This window comes from Myotis daubentonii, chromosome 19 (assembly GCF_963259705.1).
Source record: "Myotis daubentonii chromosome 19, mMyoDau2.1, whole genome shotgun sequence".
Classification (NCBI taxonomy): domain Eukaryota; kingdom Metazoa; phylum Chordata; class Mammalia; order Chiroptera; family Vespertilionidae; genus Myotis; species Myotis daubentonii.
The window spans coordinates 23,953,152-23,980,613 of record NC_081858.1 but is presented as its reverse complement, the minus strand read 5'-3'; the positions used below and the strand labels follow the sequence as shown (position 1 = coordinate 23,980,613).

Below are 27,462 nucleotides of genomic sequence, written 5' to 3'. Positions count from 1 at the left end.
AAGAGCTTTGGTCCAGGAGTTAAAGAGACATGCAAAGAGGCTGACAGAGGGGGAGAGCGAGCTGCCTCGGTTTCCCCGCCTGCAAACAGGACGGATCCCAGAGACCCCGGCATCGCAGTGCGGATTCCAGGACCCCCGTCAGGAAAGTGCTCAGGATGGAGGCCCGTGCATGGGGAGCCACCCCCCACCTCTGCACCCACCCTCTGGCAGGCAGCCCCATCGCCACGGGAGACAGGGAACCGTGCCAGGCAGCCTGGCCTTGAAGCCCAAAGCTGTGGGTGGCCCCCACCACCCATGTGTCTTGGCCCCGTTCCAATGGCTGTTCTATCCTGTGGTTCCTGCCTGCCTCCCAGGCCTTGGCCCAGGATGAAAGACGGAGGAAGCACCTGGGACAGAGGGGTGCGGGGAGCGGGCCCAAGGCCACAGTGATCTCAAGGCAGAGCTGGGCTCCAAGGGGAATGTGGGTCCCGGGGCCTCTGCAGGGGGGGCAAGACCCCGGGAAAGCCCCTCTCCCCGAGGCCCACATGGGGCTGGGGGCAAGACGGCAGGCTGGCCTGGCTCAGCAGCTCCTCTGTGAGTCACACCAGGCCACCTTGTTGAAGTCACTTGTTCTCCGTGGCTTTGGTTTCTCCATCTGTGAAATGAGGGAAGCGGACGCTACGACTTCTGGTATCTGTCCCATTGTCCTGACCCTGCTGCTCTATTGCATCCGTCACCCTGTCTCTACCCCCTCTCTCCTTCACTATCGCCCCCACCCCCGCTGTATTTCTGTCTCCAGCATCTTTCTCTGTCCTTCTCCACTTCTTCCGATCAGTGTCCCCCTTTCTTCTCCCCATCTCGGTTTCCCTACCTCCCCCTGTACCCCACCTTCCATTATGATCCACTGGGACCATTTAGCCCCCCCCCCCCAAAGAGATCAAAGACCCACCCTGTGCCAGGCCCTGTGCTGGGTGCCGGGACCCAGGGGTGAGCACGGTGTGGTGGAGCTGAGGTCTCCCCGAGGAAGCTCCATGATGAGCAGGCAGATTCCTGGCCGCCGGCTCTGTCCCTGGAGCCGAATGTGGGGGAGAGAGAGCCTACAGGCAGATCATAAAAAAGTGAGGGGAGGAACCTGGGGTCAGTGTGAGCTGAGGGACAGGACCCGGGCTTCAAGTATTCATCCCACTGTCCAGCTGGTGTGGCTCAGTGGGTTGAGCATTGTCCCATGAACCAAGAGGTCGCTGGTTCAATTCCTGGTCAGGGCACATGGCTGGGTTTCAACTCGATCCCCAGTAGAGGGTGTATAAGAGGCAGCCAACAGATGTCTCTCTCTTATCGATGTTCCCATCTCTCTATCCCTCTCCCTTCCTCTCTCTCTAAAATCAATAAAAACATATTTTTAAAAAATAAATAAATATTCAACCCACTGAGCACAGGGACCACTCCCCCCGCCCCCTCAGTCGCCCTCTGTCTAGAAGCAGGAAATCAAGCCAGGGCCCAGGTCAGACATCATGAGAATGAAGCCTGCAGGCCCCCCTGCCTGGGCTGCTTCCTGGTTCTGCCCCCTCTGTGCCCTCGCCTTGCTCATCTGTGAAATGGGTATAATGAAAGTACCAAGTAAGGTGCGGTGTCCTGAGCATTGACCAAGATGGCGCGGGGAAAGGCGTTTGGGGCTGCGCTTAGCACCCAGCAAGCACTCGGTGAGGGGGCTGTGGCTCTTGTACCCGTATCCGCCTTACAAGGCATCTCCCATCCCCTGTGTCATCATCACCTTCTTTCCTGTTCAGCATCCAGCAGGGACACTGTGCCTGCTTGTCGCTGTGGTCACAGAGGTTCCAGAGACCAGAGACCCGCTGAAAGCCACAGGGCACCTCGTGGCTGAGCCAGGATTCAGGTCCTGGGCTCCCACCTTCCAGGGGCTCCCCTTTTCCCTGCCTGAGGATTGGCAGCCAGCAGGGGGCCCACCGGGCGGGGCATCAGTATAGGACCAGGTGACACCCCTGCCGATCGGGGTTCTGCCCGCCTGCTGGGCTCACAATGGAAAGTGCTTCTCTCCGCAGTCACCCAGGCGAGGTTGCAGCCTGGGGCCCCAGCTCAGTGCCCGGGGCCTGCTGAGCCAGCTCCCTCTTTGTGCCCCAGACCATAGGCCCGCTGTCTGTCAGGCTATAAAATGGGGGGTCTGCCCCGAGGGGCCCGCAGCACCCACCACCCAGCTGCCTGTCCTGCAGCAGGAAGTAGCAGGTCCCCAGGTACGAGGGAACCCACCCCCCTGCTGAGAGCTGAAGGGGAGAAGCGAGAGGAGGCCCAGAGGCAGGGAGGCAGAGAGAGCAGTCCTAGGAGAGACACAGAGCAATTACGGGAAGAGGAGAGCGGGAGGGAGGAGGAGAGAGAGAGAAGAAAATGCAGTAATAGAGAACAGAGGGCTTAGGCACAGACACAAAGGAAGCAAGAACCCAGAGGGGAGGGACCCGGGGACAGTGAGGTAGGAAGTGGACAGGAATGTATCTCCAGGGAGGAATGAGTCCAACTCCCAGCCTGGCGACTATTGATTCACAGATGACACAGGGGAGCAGGCCGGAGCCCGGAAGCCACAGATGTGGCCCAGATGTCTGGCCTGCCCACGGCGGGCAGCGTACCCCAGAGAGGCGTGGGGTGGGGTACGGGGCGGTCTGCAGCCCACTGGACCCCAGGGTCTCAATCTATGTTGTCAGGCTGTCCTCATATCCCTGGACATTGTCTCTAAAATTAAAGGGGGGCGCTCTCCCCCCCCCCCGGGGGACAAGGACAAGGCATTTGTCAAAACTCATGACCCCAAAACAGCAAGGAACCGCTGCAATTGACCAGAGCGCTCTCCACCCACCGCCTCCGCACCACAAGCCTCCTTTTAGAACCCCGCAGGCACTAAAGACACCCTCCCCTCCGGGGGCCTCCCTCTTCCCCCGTCCCAGGCCCCAGCCTGCACCCACACACTCATTCCCAGAGAATGCCTGAGGCCGCAGTTTGCCTGGGAAGGGAGGCAGGAACGTGCAGTCATCCATTCTTAGCCGCGTGCTGGGGACGGAGGGGAGAATACATCAGGTTAAGAAAACAGCCAAGCATTTCGTAACCCTGTTGCTGGATCCATGTGCTTGAGCCCCAACGGGAGTCCCACCATGTCGCGGCTGTGTGGGCTTGGGCCGGTCCCCTTCCCTCTCTGGGCCTCAGAGTGCTCAGAGGGGGAAAGATAGCACCTGCTGGGGGGGAGGGGGAGGAGCGGGGTGGGGAGGGCGGGGGAAGAACAGATGAGCTCATTACCACATACGCAGAGCCTGGCAGAGCTGCAGGCCTCCCCAGTGTGGCTTCCTGTTACTCACCTGGTGAGGCAGCTTGAAGCTGCACACGCCAAGAAGTGTGAAAAGTGCGAAAACCCACAGGTGTCGGGGAGATCGGGGTAGAAGGAAAGGCACCGCTGGTGGAGGGACCGGCCCCATTTGCGGCCTGGAGGAGGCATATCAGGGGTGCGAGGTGCCCAGTCAGGACAGCCTTGCCTGGGGCGGGAGGTCAGGGCAGAACCCGTTCAGGCTCACATCTTAGAAAGAGAAAAGGCAGAAATGACTTGAAAGCAGCCTGAAAACATGGGGCGGGGGGTAGGAGAGTGGGGAGGCGGCTTGGGGGTGCCCGCCCGGCATTCACCAAGGCCAGAGGTTTCTTTACAGGCGTTGGCAGGTGGGAGCCACGTCTCAGCCGGCCTGTGCCTCCATAGCAGCTGCGGGGAACCCAGTGCCCGAGAGCAAGGGGAAGGGGGCCCCGCCCCGGCCCCAGCATCCGTGCCCATGCCCACCGCCAAAGTGGGGCACCTGGCCCCTGGGAGCTACCGGGTAAGGACCTGGGGCTGAGGCGTCTGGGGTTTCTGGTCTCCACCCCGTGCTTCTAACACCCCGCCCCCCGCCCCCCTCTTCCCCTCCTCCTCCAGTCTCTGACCTACACAAGCACGTGTCTAGCGTTGGTGAAAGCAAGAAACCAAACAAGGGGACACGTGGGCTGGCCCGGCAGCGGGAACCCCTGTCCCCGGAGGTTCTCTAGGGCCACGGGACGGCCTCAGACCCTCCTGAAAAGGGTCCCAGGCAGCCGGGCAGGCACCGGTCCCCTGGGGGTTGGTCGGGTTTGGTTTCGATTTCAGGTGCACAGAAGGGGTTCACCACCTTGGTGCCTGGTCCATGCCACCCTCTCATGTGGTCTGCGCATGGCCGGCTTTTACCGCAGTGACTTACCAAGTCGTACATTTTTATTTCATTTTTAAACACACACACCTACACACCCACCACCCGTCTTGAAAGCCGGGACCTGGTAAACATCCGCTAACTCTGCCATGTCTCCCGGGAGCCAGCCCACTGCCCTCCTGCCCTCCTCAGGTCCCTGTCCGCCCTGTGCTTGCTCGCTTCTTGGTGTATTTTGAGGCGTTATTCCTTTAAAACATTTATTGATGGTTATGTGCCGGTCACTCACAGAAATAGGCCATACGTGTTCATTCTGGGGTTTTCTCTCTGCTTTGCGCTCACTCTGAGGTTCCTGGACAGCCGTCCGTATGGCTGTACGTTGCTGCGGCCGTTGGTTTGGCCGCCGGGTGTCATTCAGTGTGGCCGTCACTCCCGGGGACCATCCGGGGGGCTGCTAGCTCTCCTCCGGGAAGCAGCATGGATAGGCTGTTCTTATCTGGGTATCCTGCCACGGGAATTTCTTTCGGGTGGACAAGTGCTAAGTCAAGGGTACGAGAGCCTCCTCCCTTTACAACTGGGGAAACTGAGGCTCCGAGAAAAAAGACACTTGTCTGTGTTCAAGGGAATGGCCCACTTGGGGCAACAAGTGGATAATAAACAAAACTGGGGGCTGAGTGAGGGGAGGGGAGGCGCCGGCGTTCACATGGCGGGGGGCCTGCTTCCGGGCCCCCCTACGTTATGCCAGGGAGACGGGCCCATGTTTCCTGGGCATCAGCTCTGTGGCAGGTGCCGGCTGGAGCTGGAGATACAGAAATGGACCAACCAGATCTTGCCCTGGAGATACCCTTGGACTTTGGGGGTGGGAGGTGGGGTTGAGGAAAGAGGGAGACGGTGCATAGAGAGAGACGTGGGGAGCAGTGTCATTGTATCGTGTGTTCCTGGTACCACTGATGGAGGGAGCACAGTGAGGGGCCACCTAGCCAAGCCCACCTAAGGGGAGGGCATCCAGGAGGGCTTCCCGGAGGAGGAGGTGACGTCTGAGCCTGAAACAGGACAGGGAACGTGAGCTCCGGGATGGGGGTGTGCGGTGGAGAGGGCGTTTCAGACGGAAGGGACAACACAGATAAAGGCCTTGAAGGAGGACCCTCAGCTGCTAACGGTGGTGGGAGGAGGGACGGCCGAGTCATTTCACAGACCTGGGCTCCGGCCACACTCCCATGAGACCTGCTTGGGGCCTGCTTCCACGTCTATGGGAACTTCATGATTCTCCTCCCCACTCACTCAGCCCCACCCCACCCCCGCCCCGGGCTGGGGGCTTCTCTCCTCCAGCTGGTGGTCCTTGAGCAGGAGAACTTCCAGGGCCACCGGGTGGAATTCTCCGGGCAGTGCTTGAACCTGGGAGACCGCGGCTTTGACCGAGTGCGCAGCCTCATCGCCACCTCTGGACCGCGAGTGGCAGGCAGGGGAGGGACACTCTTGTAGCTGCCACGTCTCGAGCACCTGCTCTGCGCCTGCCAGCAGGCTAGCAAGACACATCCAGTAGTATTCCTAGTCCTCATTGCCAACCCATTTTACAGATGAGGAAACGGAGGCTGAGAGAGGTGATAGGATTATCATAACGTCACATTGACACCCAGTCATGATTCTGGGCTCCAGAGAAAGGCTGCTTCTACTAGAGACGGAGCCTGCCCGCCCCTGAGGGTAGGAGACCCAAGAGCCAGTGTCTACCAGCTGCCTCCCCTCCTGGCATCAAGCAGCTATAGAATAACTGTACCTGCTGGGCACCCTCTAGGTGCCAGGCACAGACTGAGGGCTTCACCTAGGTGATCCTACAATGCTACATGAGGGAGAGACTATTCTTGTGCCCATTTGACAGATGGGCAAGCCGAGGCTCAGAAGGAGTAAGTCCCTCGGCCAAAGTTACCTACTGGCAAGTGGCAGAGCTTGGGGTCAACTCTAGTTGATCAATTCCATCCACATACTTTGTATCCCCTGCTCCACGGCCTGCCCTGACTCTCTGGGCTTCTCTTAGCCATAATGACCACCCCCCGCCCCCAATATGAAGCAGGAAGACTTGTCCCTCGGACATAGTGGCTGCACCAGCGCCAACCCATGTGGACTGGCGTCAGGGCACATGACCTTCGCTCGCTGCTTGTCTTCCCAGCCCGAAAGCCAACCCCCAGGGGGTAGGGTGAGCCTGTATGCCCAGCATCCTGAGGCTCTTGGCAGTACAAAGAGCAGAGATGGGCTTTGAGCTCAGACAGGCCTGGGTTCGAATCCCAGCTCCCCCAGACCTTGTTCAAGCTCCAAGCCTCAGTGTTCTCATCTCTGAAATGGGGAGATTAACAGTCCCCACTACTCTCCACTGTGCTATTCTGAGCCCTGAAGGAGATGATGCGGCTTGGGTCTGGCACCCGGTGGGCGCCCAAACATAGCAGGGGACGGTGGTGATTATTAATTAGCCTTCCTCATCGTCCTGCGAGTTTAGCTGAGTCACCCCAGTGGATGGTATGGGCTTTCTATGCCATGCACCACCCCCACCAGCAGTGTGGTCAACACAGCCTCAGCCCCACCCCATCCCAAAGCCCAGCTGGGAGCAGAAGCAGCCGGATGTGGCCAGCTGGGGCTTTTAGGCTTTTTTCAATGCCAGTGACTCAAACCCAAAGTATTTCTCCTCAAACAAAGATGCAGCGGGAATTCCGGTCTTCGGTGTGTGTCCTGGGGCTGTGCCTGGTGGGGAGGGATAAGAACCTGTGACCCAGGGCACTTGGTCTGTGTCAGGACCAGCAGGTTGTGGGGAAATGATGGTGGGAAAAGGATGGAGAGGACGAGGTTGGCAGGGGAAGGGGAGGGGAGGTGTGGCCCAGCACAGGGACATACCTGCCTGAAACCCAGGTGACTTCAACCTGCCACCTAACACCATCGTGTGACCTTAAATAGGGGACCTGACCCCTCTGAGCCTCAGTTTCCACATCTGTAAATGGAAGATTCCTGCCCTACCTCTCTCTTTGACCCTAAGGCTCCAATGAGCACGGGAGATGAGAAAAGCACTGAGATACACATCTAAAATGCCTCACTCCTGTAACAGTTCCCCCCTGGGCATTCGGAAGACGAGAGGGGGTTTGGAGGGTGAGGGGCAGCATGGCCAGGCCACATCAGTGTCTGCCTTTCCCTCAGCTCGGACCCCCAGCAGCCCCCCCTTCAATTATAACATCTATTATTTACTGTGCCTCCTCTGTGTCCTGGGCGTTCCTTTTTTAGACCCTCATAACATCCTGACAAGGCAGATGCAGTCATTTCCTCTCTTACCGAGGCTTCACGAGCAGAAAAGAAAGGAGGAGCTGGGATTAGAGCTCAGGCCTCTCTGTTTCCAGTTTATACTCTTAACTCCTACATGGCACCACCTTCCAAGGACCCCTTTTCCACCCACCCATCCGTCCGTCTCCATCCATTTATCCTCCATCTATTTATTCATCCATCTGCTTACCCCTCCTTCCATCCATCCATTCTCCATCATTCAGCCAGCCATCAATACCCTCATCCATAGACCCAGCCATCTACCCCTCTATTCATCCACCACCCACCCACTTATCCATCCATTCATTTACCATCAATTTCAACCATCAGTTCATCCATCCATCTATCCAACCATCCATCCATCCATCCATCCATCCATCCATCCATCCACCAATCCATCCATCCATCCATCCATCCATCCATCCATCCATCCATCCACCCATCCATCAATCAATTCATCCATCCATCCACCAATTCATCCATCCATCCATCCACCCACCCATCCATCAATCAGTTCATCCAACCATCCACCAATTCATCCATCCATCCATCCATCCATCCATCCATCCATCCATCCATCTATCCATCCGTCCATCAATTCATCCATCCACCAATTCATCCATCCATCCATCCATCCATCCATCCATCCATCCATCCATCCATCCATCAATTCATCCATCCATCTATCCAAAAATCCATCCATCAATTCATCCATCCATCTATCCAACAATCCATCCATCCATCCATCCATCCATCCATCCATCCATCCCTCCATCCATCCATCCATCCATCCTTATCTACTCCAGGCCAGGCAGGACTGAGGCAGACTCAGCTCTATTCTGGGAGGATCTGTCTGTACCTTCAATTCTGTCACTCCCTTATAAGTTGGCTCATCCCTCAGACAAGACCTGAGGCTCCTGGGACGCGTTCTGATCCAGTCCATGGTGGTGGCCCAGCCCTCCACCCCATCTCCCCATCTCCTTCTGGGTAGAGGAAGGTCCCAGCAGCCCCCAGGGAGATGCCATGAATGCCAGTGCCCCCTTTTGTTCCTGATAACACACATCTAGAGCAAAGGTCGAGGGGTCCCTTAGCCTCAGCCTTCTCACCAACAAAATGGGGATCATCCCACCCCCACCCCCCAGAAACCCTAGTCCTTCTAACACAACCTCACTTCCCATCCTTCATCAGGCTGTGGGGGGCAGGCAGCAAAGCCCCCACTTGACTTCAAGCTTATGGTTCCTTCGTCCTCGTTGAGGACTGAACACCTTCATATGCACGCTCAAGTTTAATTCTCACAGGTCCCTGAGAGGTGGGTAATATTATCATTTCCCTCCTACGGCCCACATTCCCATCACGGAGCGTCTTCCGTAGGCCAGGCCAGTCTTTACCAAACGTATGATCAGTCCCCTGGATCCATTTCCCCCTTGCCTGGAGGACAACTTTTATTTTATATATTTCATTGTAAATGGCCCTTTCAGCTGAAATAAATATATTTTCAAAGAACCTTTGCATCACTTTGGCAGATGGGAAGCTGGTATCACTTGCTGAAATGTATCCATAAAAAATTAACCCAGCGAGCACAGAGCAGAGCATTGTGCTGTTGCCTGCTCAAGGCTCCACGCTGGTGGCCTGTTCTTCCTTTGTTACGAGAAGAGATTCTGTTAAAGGCACATGGACACCCAACAGAGGCTTTCTCCTAGCTGTTATCAGGTTTCAAAGAACGTGCCTTGTTCTGTGTTGTTCTATGCCTAGCCCTTAAATCAGATGTGAATCCTGCATCTGGAGGAATTTTTGCTCACTTCATCACACACACTGTCTCATTTAAGCCCTCACCAGCTCCAGGAAAACAGGTGTATCTGATGAGAAAACGAAGGCTCAGAGAGGTGGAGTCCCTTACCTGTGGTCACACAGCCAGTAAGTGGCAGAGACCAGAATGAAACCACCGGCCTGGGGGCTGCCTTGCGGGGGGGGGGGGGGGGGGGAGAGGGGGGAGGGGCTCTGCTAACAATGCCTCTCCTTGCTGCCTCCCTGTTTCCCTCCCATCTAGCTGGGTCACCTTTGAGCATCCGACTTCCAAGGGGAGATGTTTGTCCTGGAGAAGGGCCAGTACCCGCACTGGGACACCTGGCCCAGCAGCTACCGCAGCGACCAGCTCATGTCCTTCCGACCCATCAGGATGGTGAGTGGCTCCTGGGTGTGGCCAGGAGGATCCGTGGGGAGGGCCGGGGCGAGTTCGAGACCTGATAGCGTTCGAGGAAATGGGGGTGAGCAAGGAAAACACGGAGGGAATGGCGGGCAGGGAAGCGTGGCGACCTCGGAGTCGTCCAAGCACAGTGGCTCTTGTTCTCACCGATTCATAAGGTGTCTCTGATGTGTCCAGCTCCCGGTGGGAGCCCTGGGCACATGCGAAACATCAAACCCATCTATTTCCTTCCCTGCTGCTATCAAGCATGGACTCCAGCCCTGGCTGGTGTCGCTCAGTGGATAGAGCGTCAACCTGCGGACTGAAGGGTCCCAGGTTTGATTCGGGTCAAGGGCACATGGCTGGGTTGCAGGCTCGATCACCAGTAGGGGGCGTGCAGGAGGCAGCCGATCAAATGATTCCCTCTCATTATTGATGTTTCTATTTCTCTCCCTCTCCCTTCCTCTCTGAAATCAATACAAATATATTTTTTTACAAAAAAGAAAAGAAAAAGAAAAAAAGAATGGACTCCACGTCCCAGTGGTTGGAGCTAGAAACCCCAGCGCCTTCCCGGATTCTATCTGCAGAATGTTTCTAATTCCCGGCTGCACAGCAGACCCTCCCGGAGAGCTTTGGAAATCCCAGTGTGGTGCTCGCTTCGGCAGCACATACACAAAAACTGAAACGACACAGAGACGATTAGCATGGCCCCTGCGAAGGGAAAGACAGGAAAGACAATCCCAGTGTCCACTCAAGCATCTACCATGCGGGTTGGAACCTGTGCATGTCTGAGAAGAGGGGTGTTGTGGAAAGACCCCCGGAGCTTCCCAACGATAAGACAACCTGCCAAGTCAGCCCCTTTGTACAATAGACCAAGGAGTATGCCTTCCAGAAGATTCAAAGCCAAGACAGGTGGAGTTTTCCCTTAGCAATTCCGTTTCCCCAAAGTGTGTTCACTAGGACTCATGAACCAACCCCATCTTCACTCGCCAGGGTCAGATTCCCATGGTAACCAACCTTGGCCTTCCTGGATGGGAATTTTCCGGAAGAATTTTTGTGCATGTCCACTTGAGGCAGCAGGTACCAACAGTCGGCGGTTTAGGCACCAAAGGATGTATCTTCATAGGGTGATCCAACCAGGCCATTCCCAATGTTTTTCTCAGAATTTGAGGCTGAGCGATCAGCCTTTATAATGGGCCCTTTGAAAGAATTCATAGATTTATCTTTCTATCACTGCAGGTAGAATGGTAATCCCTGTCCATGGAGCTTGTTGGAAGAGCCATCAGCCTGGGCATTTCCGGTAGCTTCTCCAGCTTTGCTATTCAATACAGTAGCCACATGTGGCTGTGGAACTTGAATTTGGACTAGTCCGTTTGGACATGTGCTGTGAGTGTAGCAACATTACACACCGGATTTTGAATACATCGTTTAAAAAAAAAAGGCGCAAAATAAGAATGTAAACTACCTCACTCACATCGTTATCTTGGTTACAAATTGAGATGATAATCTTGCGGCTGTATTTCCTTAAATCAAATATATTATTGGGGAAAAACCCCAATGCCTGGACCCCTCCCCAGACCAATGATATATGAGCCTCTGGAGCTGGGCGCAGACTGTGTGATTCACGCCCCCAGGTAGACTGTGCAGCCAGGGCTCAGAGCCTCTGGTCTGGTTTCATCTGTCCCCTATCTCTGCCTCCATCTCGCTGTGGGCCACCTTTATTTCACCCCTGGACAGCTCCAGCTCCCTCCCCGCTGGGTTCCCCGACGCCTTTTCAGCCTCCTCCCCTGGGCAGTTAGAAGGGTGTCTAACCCAACCATCTTCCAAGACTCACGCTTTGAACACTATCGGTTGATCTGTTTCTGCTAGGCTCTGTGGTAAGCTCTGGGTGCAACTCTGCACGGGACAGGCAAGGTCCCTGACCTTGTAGGAGGCAGTTATTGAAACCTAATCATGGAAATCAATCTATTCTGGCAAACCGTTGTGGTCCGTGCTGCACAGGGAGTGTGCAGTGTGCTAGGAGAGCGGAAGACAGGAACTGGGGCTCTGATGTCGGGGGGAAGGAGTGGTCAGGGGTGATCAGGAAAGACAGCTCCCGGAGGATGGGAACTGAGGCAGCCATGTGAAGGGTGGTGGAGCAGCCTTCCAGGGTACAGTGAGTGCAAAGACCCTGAAGCGAGGAAGACGGGGTGTCAACAAGGAACCAAAAATTGGCCAGCCCTAGCTGGTTTGGCTCAGTGGATAGAGCATCAGCCTGAGGACTGAAGGCTCCTGGGTTCGATTCTGGTCAAGGGCACATGCCCAGGTTGTGGGCTCAATCCCCAGTAGGGGGCATGCAGAAGGCAGCTGATCAATGATTCTCTCTCATTGTTGATGTTTTTCTCTCCCTCTTCCTCTCCCTTCCTCTCTGAAATCAATAAAAAGAAATATTTTTTAAAAATTGGCCAGTGTGGCTAGGGCAGAGGCTGTGGAGGGGAGCGGGGTGCCAAATGGGATGGGAGAAATAAAATGCTTCTTTGAAAGGTTCTGCCCCTCACTGGCTGTGTGACATTAATCAAGGACCAACATCTCTGAGCCTCTGCATCCTAAAAGCAATGAATGAAAATTTTTGAGTGTATGCTAGGCATCATGCTAATTGCTCTCTATGGATTAACTCATTAGATCCTCATGACAGCTCCAGGAAGTAGAGGCCGATAGCCTGTTTTCACAGGGGCGTTACTTCTCTTTGCTTTGTTCATACTTCCCATGCCTGACTCAGTCTCTCCTTCCCCAGGACTCCCAGGAGCACAAGATCGGCCTGTTTGAAGGCGCCAACTTCAAGGGCAACACCGTGGAGATCCAGGAGGACAACGTGCCCCGTCTCTGGGTCCATGGCCTCCGTGGCTGCGTGGGCAGTGCGAGGGTGTCCAGTGGAACGTAAGTGTCCTCCCGCCAGGCCCTCAGCCTGCGGAGTCTGTGCCCCTTAAAGGATCTAACATCAGATGCAGAGGAATGGCCACAGCCCCTCCCCAGTTCTTGCAGGGCTGGTGGCTGGAATTCCACCCACCGAGCTCTCTTCCTCTGCAAAATGGAGTCATTCTTTGATGAATGACATGTCAGTGTAAACAAACCTGACAATTGAGCCTAAAAAGCTGAAAGATGAGAGAATAGGGGCGCTAAAACCCATATTGGGATTGAAAGAATGATTAAGTAAGGGGGGCAGAGTTGATGCGGATAGATGAGCCTGGTTGGGTCTAGGGAAGAGAATATTCAGAGAAATCCGGAGCCTCTGGGAAATGAGCAGAATGGCTTCTGAGAGACGAGATTGTGTCACGAAAGGGCCTTGACTGTCGCTGATATGCTGTGAAACTTCGGTGAGCCCCATACCCCTCTCTGCATCTCAGTGTTGCTATCTCTACAATGGGTACACCAAACTCCCAGATATAAAAAAGGCTTTTTCTGCTCTGAACTCCCAGGATTTGAAATGTTCAAAACTGAGCCCCGTGGTCCCATGTCTGGAAAAAAAAAGGGGGAGGGCTGGATGCCCAAAGGGGGTCATTTTATCCATCTCTTGTCTGCAAACAACCAAGCCAGACGCCACTCGTCTCCTCCAGGCAAATGTAAGGCTTCCACCTCTCCACCACAAGCTCTCGCTGAGCTCCTGTAATACCATCAGGGCCCTGGCCTTTTTTTCTTGTTCCTTTCTTCTTCCCTGAAGCCTGCATCTTGCATTTAAGCCATCAGAAATGTACCAGGCAGTGCCGGGGAGCCAGACGCTGTGCTGGGCACAGTGGGGAGGCAGAGGTTAGGAAGTCTCGGTGCCTGTCTTCAGGAGGCTCGCTCAGCCTAGCAGGGAGACTCCGTACATCTGCGAGATGATGTCCAACAATACTAACTCAGAGGTGGTCCAGACGGGAGGTCAGAGGAGGAAGGACGGCTTCTGGGGGTGTGTGCTGGAGGGGAGGAGAGGTCAGAGGCTTATCTGAGGAGGCTAGAACTTAAGCCAGACTTTGCAAGGTGACCCTCCCCCCTCTCTAGAGTGCAAGGACACTAGAGGAGACTGCAAGGACACATGAAGACCTGGCTGGTCCAGCCAGGGGGCTGGATGCTGGCAGCGAGGCTGCCATCTCTACACTGTCCTTCTTGCTTCCCTCCCAGCTGGGTAGGGTATCAGTATCCCGGCTACCGCAGGGACCAGTACCTCCTGGAGCCTGTTGACTTCCGGCACTGGAATGAATGGTGAGCCTTCCAACCTCAGATGCAGGCTGTGCGCCGCCTTCGGGACAGGCAGTGGCATCACGAGGGCTGCTTCCCTGTCCTGGCTGCGCAGCCCCCCAAGTGAGTCCACACTCCATTTTTTCTTCCTCCTCTCACCCGTTCCTCAAGCTCCAGCTCTCCATCTTTCTCATGCAAATTAAAGGTCCTAAAGCCAAAATGTCTGCCGGGTCTGCGAACAGGTGTGTGTCTCGAGGTCCCCCATCACTGCTGGCTTGTGACTTTCTCGGTCTTCATCATAGAAACAGCAAGCACTGCGAAGCTCTCCACTCATGTTCTCTTGGCATAACTTTTGAACTACTCTAGGAGGCCAGTATTATAATTACTCCCGTTTAACAAGTCAGGAAATGGAGGCTCAGAGAGGGAAAGCGACCTGCCCCAGGCCACACAGCTAGCGAGTGGAGAACTGAACCCAGTCTGGCTCCAGAGCTGAGCTCCTAAACATATCTGTGTTTGCAAACTCTATTCCTTCACACACCAGCCTCATGATATATTTTTTTTTGCACTCTATACGTACCACCTGCTTTGTTATTTACTTACTATTTTTGTTTAAATAGACTTACTATTTTGCACTCAAATGCATTGATTTGTAAATAAGACTTTGCATCGCCATAGGAAGTGGAAAATCAGCATCATATGCCATAGATAGAAAGCAATTTCATAAATAAAGACAACTGAAAGAAGGCCAGGTAGAGAATTCTCAGCAGACACCACAGCCTGCGGAGGCTGGGAACCTGCCATCTGCTCTTGGACAGGGTGAGTGACAAGTGTCAGAGGTAGGAAAGACACGCTGGCACCAAACTGAGATTTTTCTCCCTGGTTTTATCGAAGAAGACCGAAAAGAGCATTATTTTCTTGTATCTGCTTCAGTGTTCTTTAATCCTGGGGTCCAAATTCCACCTACTGCAAATGCTCTAGTCCTCGCTTTTTTGGAAATGGGCACCAGGCAATATTGACTCCCGTATCGTCAGTTATCCTTGATTGATCGCATTAACCTTTAATCCCTGCAGGAAGCCTGGGGAGTTGTTGCCATGGTTATCTTCCTGGAGGAGGGGATGTGTGAAGGAGGCCTTAAAGGATGGAGCAGGAGCTTGTTTAATGGAGAAGGGGGAGGGGGAGGGGGAGGGGGAGGACATTCCAGGCAAAGCAAACAGCTGGGTCCCTGCTAATGATTAAAAAGATGCCTTTTCCTCAAGACCGTTGACCGCCACCTGCCCAGAAACGATTGGTATAAATCTGTAATGTCTACAGCGTGCATGGGACACCCTGTGCTGTCTGTGCCCAGCTTGCACAATTGTGCCTGGCGCCCCTGCAGCACCACGAGCAAAGGCACGGAGGTCAGAGTGCTTGGGGTGGAGCCAGGCGAAGCTTATTGAAACAGGAAGCCATAGCTTGGTGGTTGTGTGTCTGTCCATCGCTGCAAGATGAAGTCCTGATTTCTTCCTACAGCCGGCGAAGTCCTGCAGCACCAACCCGGGCAGACTCCTCTGACCTCCTCTCCTCCCTCCCCCCACATCCTGACCACGCTTCAGTTTATGCAAAGCCCCTAGAAGGACCTTTGCACCTGTGGATCCCTGTGCCTGGCACACTCTTCCATGAACCCGCATCTCTGTTTCAGGCCTCAGTGTAACGACACAGTATAAACACCCCTGACCCTCCCGTCCTGGACCAGGTTCGCACCCCCTGTTCCCAGCTCCCCAATGCTTATTGGAGGGTCAGCTTCCCCCACCTGGACACAGGGCCCGAGTCCTCCTGTGACCTGCTGACTCCCGTGCCTAGCACAGGGTGCCCAGGAAATGCCTCATTCAAGACCTCTTGATCGCTATTCCTCCACCCACCAAGGGACATTACAAAACAGCAGGGCTCCCATGCGGTTAGTCATACAAGACCTCTAATATGTGCACAATAAACACTATATAATCTTGTTCTATCCACTGGAGACAGTAACAGCGGGCTCCATGAAGGCAGGGATTCCATTTTGTCGGGCCCAGCACCTTGAGCAGGGCAGACACTGTTTATTGTCCTGTTCCTCGGAGGACACTCAGCAGCGTCCCAGACCTCTATCCACTGGATGCCAGCATGACAACCCCCCTCCCAATAATGACAACCAAAAATGCCTTCCGACATTGCCGAGTGTCCCCGGGGATGCGGGGAGAAGGGCAAAATCGCCCCCTCCTTAGGAACCACGGGCATATTTGAACACAGATGAATGAATACTCCCTCCCTCTTTTTCCTTTGCTTTATACTAACAGTAGCGTAAATGCACTACTGCATTAAAGTGGCCGGGGTCTAGGCCACTTTTCTTTTTACACCACTTCTTGGCGATCATTGCACTCGCTGCTTAGAGACGGCAGGGATCCTCTCTAAAGTGCAGCTGCCTGAGGAGGGAACGTGGTGAGCGCGGGTCCTGGGGGTAAACCAGCATCAGAGCAGGGCTTCCGGGTGTGTGTGTGTATGTGGGCGGGGCATCAGCGCCCGGGCCACGCCCCCACCGCGTGGTCGGGAGCAGAGCCGTGGGCGGGGCCTTCCAAGGTCCCGCCCCCGAGCAACGTCACGGCGCCGCGGCCCCGCCCCCGCGCGGGTGTCTCCCTCCTTCCCTCCCCGGCCGGGGCGGCTGGCGAGCCGGGAGTCGCTCGCTGGTCGCGCGGGCCGTTTCGCCGCGCTCCGCACGGTAGGTGGCCCTGGGGTGGCGCGGGGGGCCTGGGCGGCCGCCTCCGGCAAGGGGTGGCCTGCGGGTCGGCTCCGGGGGGCCTTCCGCCCTCGCGGTTTCCTCCCGGGCCCGGCGAAGCTGCCGGCGTTCCGGGGCTCAGAGCAGCCCGGGAGGCAGCGCGGGCGGGCGGTGGGAGGATCCCCACCCGGCGGGCGTTCCGAGCGCTTTCCGCCGGGTACGGCAGGGGCCCGGCCCCATTCCCGCGCTTCCCGCTTCGGACTCTGCACCCGGGAGGCTCTCCGTGTGTGTGTGTGTGTGTGTGTGTGTGTGTGTGTGTGTGTGTGTGTGGCGGGGAGTTGGGGGGACGCGGCGTGTCACCGCCGCCCGAGACCCCGGCCCCTCCCCGGCGCGCGGGGAGCCCCAGGCGGGCGCCGGGACGCTCGGGGGGCGCGTGGAAGTTTGCTTGCAGCCGCCGTGGGAGTTACCGGGCGAATCACAAGTGGAGGCATTGGGAGGCGGAAATCGCGGGCTGGAGAGGGGTGCGCCGAGAGCTCGGGGCAGGGGAAACCCTCCTGAACTTGGGGTCCCACGGGAGGAGGGGGCGAAATGTGGCCGGAGGATCCCACCGCCCGGCCACCTCTCCCTCCCAGTATGAGCTGGACGGAGGACGCCCCACAAAGCTTGGGGCTAGAAGTGGTAGCAAGAGCAAGGGGGCAGGGGCGCCGAGGCTGGGCACCCCGGACCTGGCAGAGTCATTTTTTAAATGTTTTTGCGGTCAGTCAAAACATAGCTATTGAGCATGTGCCACGTGCTGGTACTCCTCAGTGCGCTTGGGATACACATCAGTGAATCAGCAAGACAGATACCCGTCCCAGTGTAGTTCACAGCCTGACAGGTGGAAACATACGATAAGCATACCTTGGAAGGTGGGGTGGGGGCACCATTCCGCCAGCTGCAGGCACCAGGAAGCATGCAGTATGTCACTTGAAAGTGTGTGCCGGGCCTCGGTGCTCCGAGTCAGCCGGGTTCGCAGGAGTCACAGCCCGCAGGGTGGGCTTTGGCTGCTGCACATCCCGCTGAGCTGAGCTGAGCTGAGCATGTGCCCGTGTAGACACGTGGCTAAGGGAGCCCCCTTCTGCCCCATGCTCCTCCCAAAAGGGGTTCAAGCCCCTCTTCTAACCTTATTGGATCTGGAAATCAACCCGCAAAGGAGTTAGAGGTAAAACTACACGGAGACCTAAGACTGTTTAAAGAGCAGCATCTAAACCAGGCACCCTCCTCCATGCCTCAGCTCCCATGGAGGGGTGGCTGTGAGAGCATGAACGAGGATACGTGTTAGCTGGGCTTGGACTGAGGAAGACGAACTTGAGAGGCCCAGTGGTGAAGTATACGGGTTATAAAAACTACCATTTCTCTGGGGCGCCAGCAGCTAAGAGTGATGGGTGCGGCGGGTACTTTATGGTGCATTGGCCACAGCCAAGGTATATGCTAAAATAGGTAGCAACCAGGAAGGCGGAGACAACCTGTCAGAACCGGCTGCAGCTCTGGAACTGCCTGCAGGCTCCTGCTGGGTCAACAGGGCCCTCAGGCTGCTATTCTGTGAACGTCTGAGCCTTTATGACCCTGTGGGATGGAGGTCAGCCTGGGCTTTCCCACTCAAAGGGGAGGAAGGGGGAGAACCGTGTGACTCAGCAATCCTTCAAAAGCACTGCGCCTGTCACCTCGCTCCTCCCCCTTTTACAGATGGGGAAACTGAGGCTCAGAGAGGTCACGCATCCATGACCCTAGTTCCCCCAGCGAGGGCTTAAACTCCCCCTCAGACCTCCTGACTTCAGGTCTTCACGGGGCTGGCCGCTTTTTCGGGTAGCATCCCCTCGTGGGAGCGTTCTCTGGCACTCCCCTGGCTTTGGGGGGTGCTTCCTGTTTTGAACCCCACAGAGGTAGCTGGGCCTTTACCTCCCCAACCTCCTTGCAGGTCTGTCCCCCACCCTGGGCTGTGGACACCTCTTGCGCACCCCATCTCATGGCCTCCCATTCCAGCCGGCTTGCCTGGTGCTTGGGCCAAGCTTCTGGATTTGGCCAGACTTAGGAGTGGCGCACTCTGGTTCAGTAGTGATGTGGCCTGGGCAGGTCATTCTTCCTCACCCAGCCTCAGTTTCCACGACTGTAATATTGGCTTCCTATATTAACCATTTTACCCCATCACGACCCCAGGGAGCTATTATTTACTTAATATGTTTACATCACTTTGTCTTTTTTTAAACCTCATGTTATTTGTTTTATAGCAGCTTTATTGAGACTTAATTCATAGACCATATAATCCCCCCCCACCCCCCCGTTTGAACTATTCAATCCAGTGGCTTTTGGGATATTCAGAGTTGTGCAACCATCTAACCCTAGAACAAATCATCTGATTCTAGAACGTTTCATCTAATTCTAGAACATTCCCTCTAATTCTAGAACATTTGCATCTAAATCTAGAACATTTTCACCACTCAGCAGCCACTCCTCAATCCCTCCTTCCCCAGCCCCTGGCAACCACACATCTACTTTCTGTCTCTATGTATCTGCCTGTGCTGGACATTCCATGTAAGTGGAATCATGCATTGCATAGCCTTTTGTAACTGGTTCATCCATGTACAATCAGTCCTTCCCTTTCTTTTAGTATTTCATTACTTTTTATAGCTGAATGATACTCCATTGTATGGCTGTACCACACTTTACGTATCATGTGTCAATTAACGAAGTTAGTTGGGTTAATTCCGCTTTTTGGCTATTACGAATAATGCTGCTATGAACGTTCATGTGTAAGCCTTTGTAAGGACATATGTTTTCAGTTCTCTAGGGTATATCCGTGGGAGTGGAATTGCTGGGTCACGTGGTAATTCTTTGTTTGACCTTTGCGGGAACTGCCAGGCTCTTCCAGAGCAGCTGCGCCATCTTCCATTCCCACCAGCAGCGCACGAGGGTTCTGATCATCACGTATAAATTGAAGTCTTCTCCTAAGCAGTTCTGATCTTTGAAATAACTAGCTTTGATGTGCTAGGTAGGAATTATTTCCTAATATGCATGAAATTAAGCGTCTCGTTAGCAGACTGAGGAGTGGCCTGCAGGTCCCCAGTAGCATCTCTGGGACCGTCACTTAGGGAAGCAGGTCAAGCCTTGGCCCAAGGCGTGTGTGCTCCTCCTGTAACGTACGTGCTGAGGGTATTCGACCGGGCCCTGCACGGGACAAGGGGACAAGGGGAGGCAGCCGGGAGCCAGGGTGCTCGCAGCACCCGCCCTGCACAGGACCTGGTAGAGCCTGCCGGGAACCTGTGGGTGGGATGAAGGACAGGTGTAAACTGCTTGGACCCTCATACTCCAGGCCAGCGGGGGAGGGGTCCCCTTGACAGCTGAGGGTCCATAGAGGCCAGGGAGACCCTTGGGTTTCCTAGACTGCAAGGCCTGTCCCTTGGCCTCAGAAGGGAAGCTGGTCCTGCCCGTGCCCCACCCTGGCCCCCCATGCTCACTGTGCCGGGGAAACCCCTGTGGCCACGGGAGTGGCCTTAGGGAGACACCTGAGACCAGGCCTTCTGGCGGCTCTCTCCAGCCTCCTCTGCTTTTACTCATTTGTGCGCACTTTCCCGTCCTTGAGCTTTTTAAATCCTGCTGTGCACGAAGAAGGCAGCCTGGGGATGGAAACAGGGTTGGGAGGCGAGGCAGGGGGCTGCCCCTCTCTGGACCCCAGTGTGCCCTGCTGGGGAATGGGCGTGCACTCAGCCAGGACGGAGGCAGCAGCACCTTGCGGTCAGTAGGCTGTCATAGGGCGTTGTCTCTGTGACTTTATGGATCAATTTGTAGGATGAGTGGCAGGTCACATGTGGTTGGTATTGGTGATCTGAAAGCCCAAGTGTGGCTTGGTGGCTGGGATTGGCCATGTGGCATTGTGGAAGCTTGTCTGGGTAGCCCCCGCTCCCGGTCCCCCCGCTCTCCACCCTCTGCTCTCCACCTCTTCCTACCGCCTGCAAGGCCCCTTGCCCTCTGTGAACACATCTGCCCTGTCTCAGGACATTCCAGACATGCCCCTGCCTCCTGACATGCCCCTTCTCGGGTATCCTTCACCCGGGGCTGTGGCCTAGAGCTGGGCCAAGCCCCACAAATTGCAGGGCAGGAGCGTACAGGGCAGTGCCCATGTGCCCTGGGGAGCGGCTGGGGCTGTCGCCTGGGGAGGAGCCTCATGTTATCCTGTGTGCTCAGATGGCAGGCAGCACGGGAGGGTATCCAGCCCCTGCCAAGTGAGTTCTTGAATCAGCCAGACTTTGGACCCAGACTGCTGTGGCCAGAAGGCGGCTCGGGGGTAGCATGCTCCTCTCCAAGGCGGGGTCTGCATTAGACTCCTGCTGCTCTGCTTAGGGTTTGGGTGCCTGGGGCCATTGGCCACCTTCCCTACGTCAGTTCTCTTATCTGCAGCAAAGGCGCAAATAGGACCCAGCTCCTGGCTTGCTGGACAGGAGGGGAGGCGGGTAAGCACCCACCCTGCCACCAGGCAAAATGTGGGGCCGCGGTTCAGACAGGCTGCTTGGACTCCTGAGCGTGCCCATCCCTTGGGGAGCCAGCTGTCAAAGGCAGTAATTAAAAATGCATTTTATGTTCTTTAACTCATTTAGGTCTCCCAGCAGCCCTGTGAGATGAACGGGCTGAGGCACAGAGAGGTGAAGTAATTTGCACAAAGCCACCCAGCTAGGAAGTGGGAGAGATAGGACTGAAAACCAAAGTCTAGTTCTTAATTACCATCTTACCCCCTGTCGATACCCTATCTTACTGCCCAGCGCATAGAAAGCACTCGGAAATGTCAGTTATCTATAATAATAAAAGGATAATATGCTAATTAGACCGGACGACCTTCCGGACGAAGCCGGGGCTGCAAGGGAAGCCTGGGTCTGGGTGCCAGATGGAAGCCGGAGCCGGCAGCCAGGGGAAGGAAGGCCTACTCTTGCACGAATTTCGTGCATCGGGCCTCTATTTATTACATAATTATTATCACATATTATGTTACAAAATTATTGAATTATATTAATAATAAATGCTCATCCCGGCCCCTTTGTCCTCACTCTTCCCTGGGCGGACAGAACAAACAGACTCTTGGCTTGTGAGTGTAGTTTCCTCCCTCCCGCTTCCCACACTCATGGGCAGTCGGGTGTGGGTAAGAGCTTTCAGGCACCTGAGTCCCAACTCCTTCCAAATCGCTGTGCTGCACTGGGAAAGCAGCTTCCCCTCTTTGAGACTCAGTTTCCCCCACTGTGCAAGCGGTGTGTTGGGCTGTAACAGAGACTGCCCGTCGATGGCTTCAACCCACAGGGTAGGGTGGCTTTTAGTTGGCACCCAGGGTGTTTTATCTTCAATCGAGCCAACAGTCAAATATTTGTGGAGAATAATTCCAATTTCTCACTTCTCTTGGAAACTCCGGAGCTTGGGCCAAACTGGAGTGGCCTGAGGCTGCCGCTCAGATGGCCTGGGCTCTCCTGGTCCCCGCAGTCCCCACTAGGCCCCTCGTCCCATGGGTGCCCTGCCCGACCCTCAGGGCCCTCTGGCCCAGCGCAGTCTTCAGGGCTCTGAAGGCACCACAGACCTGCCGGGTGTCACCTGAACAAGTACTTCCATTGCTTTTCCAACAGCGTTTTTGCAACCAGCTCTGTTTCTAGGACATCAGGGCTCTCGGGCCTCCTGCTGCCTTTTCTGCCACTCAAAACCCTCCAGGCTTTTAACACCAGAAGCTGTCCCGTTCCACACTTCCTGATGAGGAGTCCCTGGCTCTGGGCCCAGGGTCCCTCCTTAATGGCTTCAGGCCCCAACTAACCCGCAGTGAGATAGTGAGATAGTGAGATAGCCCGGGCTGCCTCAGTCCCTCTGTGAGGACTGGCGAGTGCGCCTGCATCCCAGCACGTCCGCTCAGCTGCCAGGAGCCGGCCTCACCTCACAGGGTACCAGGGAGGCCATCCCCTTTCCTGGAAACTGAAACTCAGAGACACTTTCTGGGGGTCACACGGGCCTGGTGGGACAGCACAGGATTTGAACCCAGGTCCACCCAACCCCAGAGGCTAGCCACCCCCTGGAGTCACCCGTCGATCCATCACCGCACAGATGCCCACTGAGTGCCACCTCCACTGGCATCTGCAGTCCCTGTGTGTCCCCAGCGCCTGGCACCGGGCCTGGTTCATGCCAGGCCCTCGGGACCTCCTTGATGAATAGGGACCCGTGGGGGGCGGGATTTTAGAGGCCACCAGGTCTCCATTTTCCTGGAGTGTCCCTCCTGGTGGCGGCATCAGAGGAGCCGCCCAGCCCTCTGATGTGATCAGAAGAGTGACCCACATCTCTGACCGGAGGGGCTGAGCTGGGACATTGGGGACAGCACCTCTTCTTTGAAAATACTGAATCCATTTCACACAGATATTAAGTGCGAGTTACGAGGGTTCTGGATGTGGCCACCATCAGCAGGTGGGACTGGGGAGCCCAGTGACAGGACGAGGGAGGCGTGAAGGGGGTCAGTCCAGCAGTGACTTTGCCCTTAATGCTCCGCTCCTCCCCTGAAGCTGCCGGAGCCTGGACTGAGGGGCTGGGGATGACTGTCAGCCGCGGTGGATGAGGCGTGGGTGCTGCTTGGAGCTGAGCTCCTGCCTCCTGGGTCCATCTTGGTCTCTATTTTTGACTCTGTCTCCTTCCCACCCCTGTTTCCCTGTTTATGTCTCGTCCCCTACCCAGGCCTCTCACTGTTTCTGTCTCCCCCACCTCTGTCCATGGCTGGCAGGCCCTCTCCAACTCTGTGCGTCCTCTTCCTCGCCCACCCCCTGCGCTCCTCCCCCCCACCCCCTCCTCCCCTTGCACAGGCCCGCAGGCACAGCTCTCGGCCTGTCTCTAATGAAAAGCCTTGTCCCACTTCCTTTGGCTGCGAGTCACATCCTGCCTGGAGCCCTCGGAGCCCTCGCAGAGCCTGCTGGCGTGGGAGAGGAGGTGCAGCCACTTCCCTGTGATGTGGAGGCTCACGCACATCTGGAGCCTCTGAATCCACCCAACCGCCCACTGGCCCCTCGCCCCGCCCACGCCACGCCCCCCGGCCCGGGCTGTGGGGGAGGAAGAGGAAGCCCGAGCTGGTAGCTAGTGGGTTTGATTTGGTTTGGGGCGCAGCAGGGCTCATCACTTGGGGTGGGGAGTTGATTTCCCTGCCTCTGGGGCGCCCTCCCACCACCCTTTTGCTGTTCAGGGTCTCCAGCAATTCCATGGTGCCCGCCCAACTGCCGAGGGCGATCTTGACTCAGTCCCTTCCAGAAACACCCTCACAAGCACTCCCAGGGACCATGGTGGACCAGCTCTCTGGGCTTCCCTTAGCCCAGTCCAGTCACCCCATACAATTAGCCATCACAGGAAGGTACATAAACGATAGTGTCATTGTTCCGCAAGACCCACTAGATTCAGTGGCTCTCAACCTTCTGGCCCTTTAAATACAGTTCCTCATGTTGTGACCCAACCATAAAATTATTTGCGTTGCTACTTTATAACTGTCATGTTGCTACTGTTATGAACCGTCATGTAAATATCTGATATGCAGGATGGTCTTAGGCGACCCCTGTGAAAGAGTCAGTCGACCGCCAAAGGGGTCGCGACCCACAGGTTGAGAACCGCCGCTGCACTAGAAGGAGATGGGCCACATGCAGCACTCCATGCAGTCTTGCAAATTCGAGGCCCGCAGCAGTTGGTAGCTACGATTGTTCCTACTCTTACTGATATGATCGTCATCATTGGAGTGAGTAGGCGAAAAGGGAAGGGAGGTGTTTAGGAAGAATGAAGAATATCAGTAACAGTACAGGGACAGGAAGGCATTTATTTGATGTCCAAGTCATGATCATCATGGCCAGTGATGACTGATGTCCTAGTGTATGTCGGGGGGCGGGGGCAGTCCTTGAACTTCTCTGAGCCTCAGTTTCCACATCTGTGGAATGGGTGAACAATGCAGTCCAGTCAGGTTTATCTTGTTCTACTCTGCTGTGGGCCTCCTAGATATAAACCATTTCACTCTCCAGGGAGGTGCTTTTAACACTCCTGTTTTAAGATGAGAATAATGGGGGCCGGGAAAATGGGGCCACTTATCTGGGGAAGTGGAAGAGTGGGATTCGAACCCAGCCCTCCATCTAGGGGGCTGAGGGCTACTATAGGTGATGGGAGATGAGATGGATGGGCCAGTGAGGAGGGCTCGAGGTTTACCTTGAACCTGAGAGGACAGGGAGCATGTCCTGCTGGAGTTAGTCCCTGGGTAGTCCTGGCTGTGCAGGTTGGGGAGGTTCACAGCACATCTCATGGGAAAGGTCCAGATGAACCAGTGTGGCATGAAGCCCCACAGGAGTGGGGGGGAAGGGATGGCTCCCCCTGGCTCCTCCTGGTGGGGCCAGCTGGTGGTGGGTGGCAAGTTCCTGGTGGGGCTGGAGTTGGGCCAGGACGTGATGGTCACAGCCAGACCCCTCACATTCTAGGGGGTACATGCTCCTTCATGGACAGGAGAGGATACTCACTGTCACCTTCCCCAGCTCTGCTCTCCGGGACCTGCTCCACCGAGGACCAGGCACAGGGAGAGGCTGGACAGAGGCGGTAACCAGGACTCCAGGGACTTGCCTCTGCCTCCAGCCATTCATGTCTCACATACCTGAAGTACCTATGTATCGCCGGCTTCTGAGCGAATAGGTGCCCTCACTGAAATCTGACAGGAAGCAGGAGGAGCCCTGATGAGGGGGAGCAGTGGGGCCTCTGAGTCAGACACACTTGAGTGGGAACGCCAGCAGGCTGCACACACGCCGCCGCCGCGAGCCCCTGGGCCAGTCACTTGCTCTCTCCGGGCCTCCGTTTCCTCACCTGTAAAATGGGCGTCATCACAGTGATCATCTCCGGAGTTGCTGTGATGACTGGAGGTCAGAGGACCTGGTGCCTGGTGCGGGGAGCTGCTCAGTCCTTCATAGCAACAAGGCCAGTGCTGTCCACCCGATTCACAGCTGAGGAAGCTGAGGCTCGGAGAAGGGCAGGGACTCACCGCATTTTGCCCCCTGACCTTGCTCCTGGCCGTGTCCAGGCAGGTCTGCGGAGGGAAATACTCTCCAAGGCCCCAGGCCCCTTGGCAGTCCCCAGCCACCTTTCTGTAGGAAAAGGCCATTCACTCTCCCAGTCAGAACCATAGGAAACATCCCTTCTTCCTCATGGGTTCCTCCCTTTGGTGGTGGTGTTTGCTTTTGTTTTCATTGCTTTTGTTCTGGGCAGCTCTGAAAGCCTTTGAAATTCTTCCTCTTCTGTCCCAGGAGCAGGGGAGAGGGAAGAGGGTCTCCCAGTCCTGGGCTGTGTTTTTCCAAGAGGGAGGCAGAGGGGCAGGTCTGCCCTGGGAAACTGGACTCCCTGCTGTGTATGTGCTGCCTCAGAACCGGGCCTGCAAATTGTGCTCTTAAAACCCCCGCCCAGCCCTGCCCGGGGTGGATCAGCTGGTTGAGCATCATCCCATGTCCTGAGAGGTCACCGGTTCGATTCCTGGTCGTGTACATGCCAAGTTGCAGGTTTGATCCCCAGTGGGGTGTGCAGGAGGCGGCCAATGCATGTTTCTCTCTCATCTCTCCCCCCACCCCCACTTTCCTCTGTCTCTCAAAAAAACAATACAAAATATATTTTTAAAAACCCACCCACATCCCACCCCCACCCACCACTCATGCCCCAAAGCCCACCAGGGTGTAAGCCTATTGCTTCTTGGATGAACGACAACAGAAGGTTCCCACCAGCTTATCTGGGAACATCACATCGGGGCGTTGCATCCGGCAAGTGCTCATTGCTTGCTTGCTTTGTTCCTGGTCAAGCTTTCCCACCTTTTGGCCACCAGCCATTTCACAACCTCCACAACCAAGTGGATGCGAATGCAATTTAAAAAACCCATCAACTACAACTGGGGGCAGGGGCAGGGGGAAGTCAGCCATGAACTTTCTCAGCAAAAAGGATCGCAGCAACCCCCCGACCTCTGTGTGAGTATGCTCTCCAGTCGCTCCCGCGTGGGAAACTCCAGTTCACAACCTTGGGATGGAAGCGAGAGTGGTTAGCTGGCTGCAGCCCGCATCCTAAGCCTTTGGAAATCAATTTGTCAAAACAGTTGTTTACTTTTAAAATCCCGTGGGGCCGGGAAGAAGACCACCTGAGTGGTGAGGGTGCAGAGGTCGAAAGGGCCTGCGGCGTGTCTGTATCCGCTGGTGGTGAGTGGTAGAAGCCTCCCAGCTGTGCCGTTTCACGTTCCCACCAGCAGTGCACAGGGGTTCCGGTTTCTCCGCATCCCCTCCTGCACTCGTGTTCTGTTTTGTGCTCGTAGCCTGCCGTTTTGTGTGTTGTTTTTTTTTAATTTTTTTTTTTTATTGATTTCAGAGAGGAAGGGAGAGAGAGAGAAACATCAATGATGAGAGAATCATCTGTTAGCTGCCTCCTGCACACCCATTACTGGGGATCGAGCCCAAAACCCAGGCATGTGCCCTGACTGGGAATGGAACCAGGAACCTCTGGGTCAGTGCTCCACTGCTGAGCCACACCAGCCGGGCGAGGGTCGCCTTCCTCATGTGTGTGACTTCGTTTCTCACGATGGTTTGGATTTTCACTTCCCTGATGATTAGAGGTTGAGCATCTTTCCATGTGCGTATTGGCCATTCACACATGAAATGTCTTTAGAGAAATGTCCAGTCAAGTCCTTTGCCCATTTTTTAATCAGGCTGCTTCTGTTGGGTCTTAGGGTGTCTCTGTATGGTCTGGGAAGTCATCCCTCATCAGATAGATGATTTGCAAATATTGTCTCCCGTTCTGTGGGTCGCCTTTTTACTCTGTGTGGAGAGTATCTTTCGATGCACAAAATGTTTTCATTTCCG

General features: G+C 55.6%; 2 protein-coding genes and 1 pseudogene across 2 annotated transcripts in view; all 3 read left to right on the top strand.

Moving 5' to 3' along the window:
* Positions 1–1,627: 1,627 nt before the first annotated feature.
* On the top strand, positions 1,628–13,975 carry CRYBB1 (crystallin beta B1). The gene is given in 9 exon segments (XM_059677119.1): positions 1,628–1,705; positions 1,767–1,873; positions 3,675–3,769; positions 3,772–3,836; positions 5,505–5,623; positions 9,520–9,533; positions 9,536–9,651; positions 12,428–12,570; positions 13,792–13,975. Coding segments are annotated over 9 exon segments (921 nt in total).
* Positions 10,304–10,403, top strand: LOC132222334 (U6 spliceosomal RNA; annotated as a pseudogene).
* Positions 13,976–16,453: 2,478 nt separating the features above from the next.
* The window catches only part of TPST2 (tyrosylprotein sulfotransferase 2), a 34,877-nt gene continuing 23,868 nt past the window's right edge, over positions 16,454–27,462 (top strand). Inside the window, exon 1 of the mRNA XM_059676981.1 lies at positions 16,454–16,579. The gene's annotated coding sequence lies outside the window, so the exon portion shown is untranslated. The remainder of the gene's footprint in view (positions 16,580–27,462) is intronic.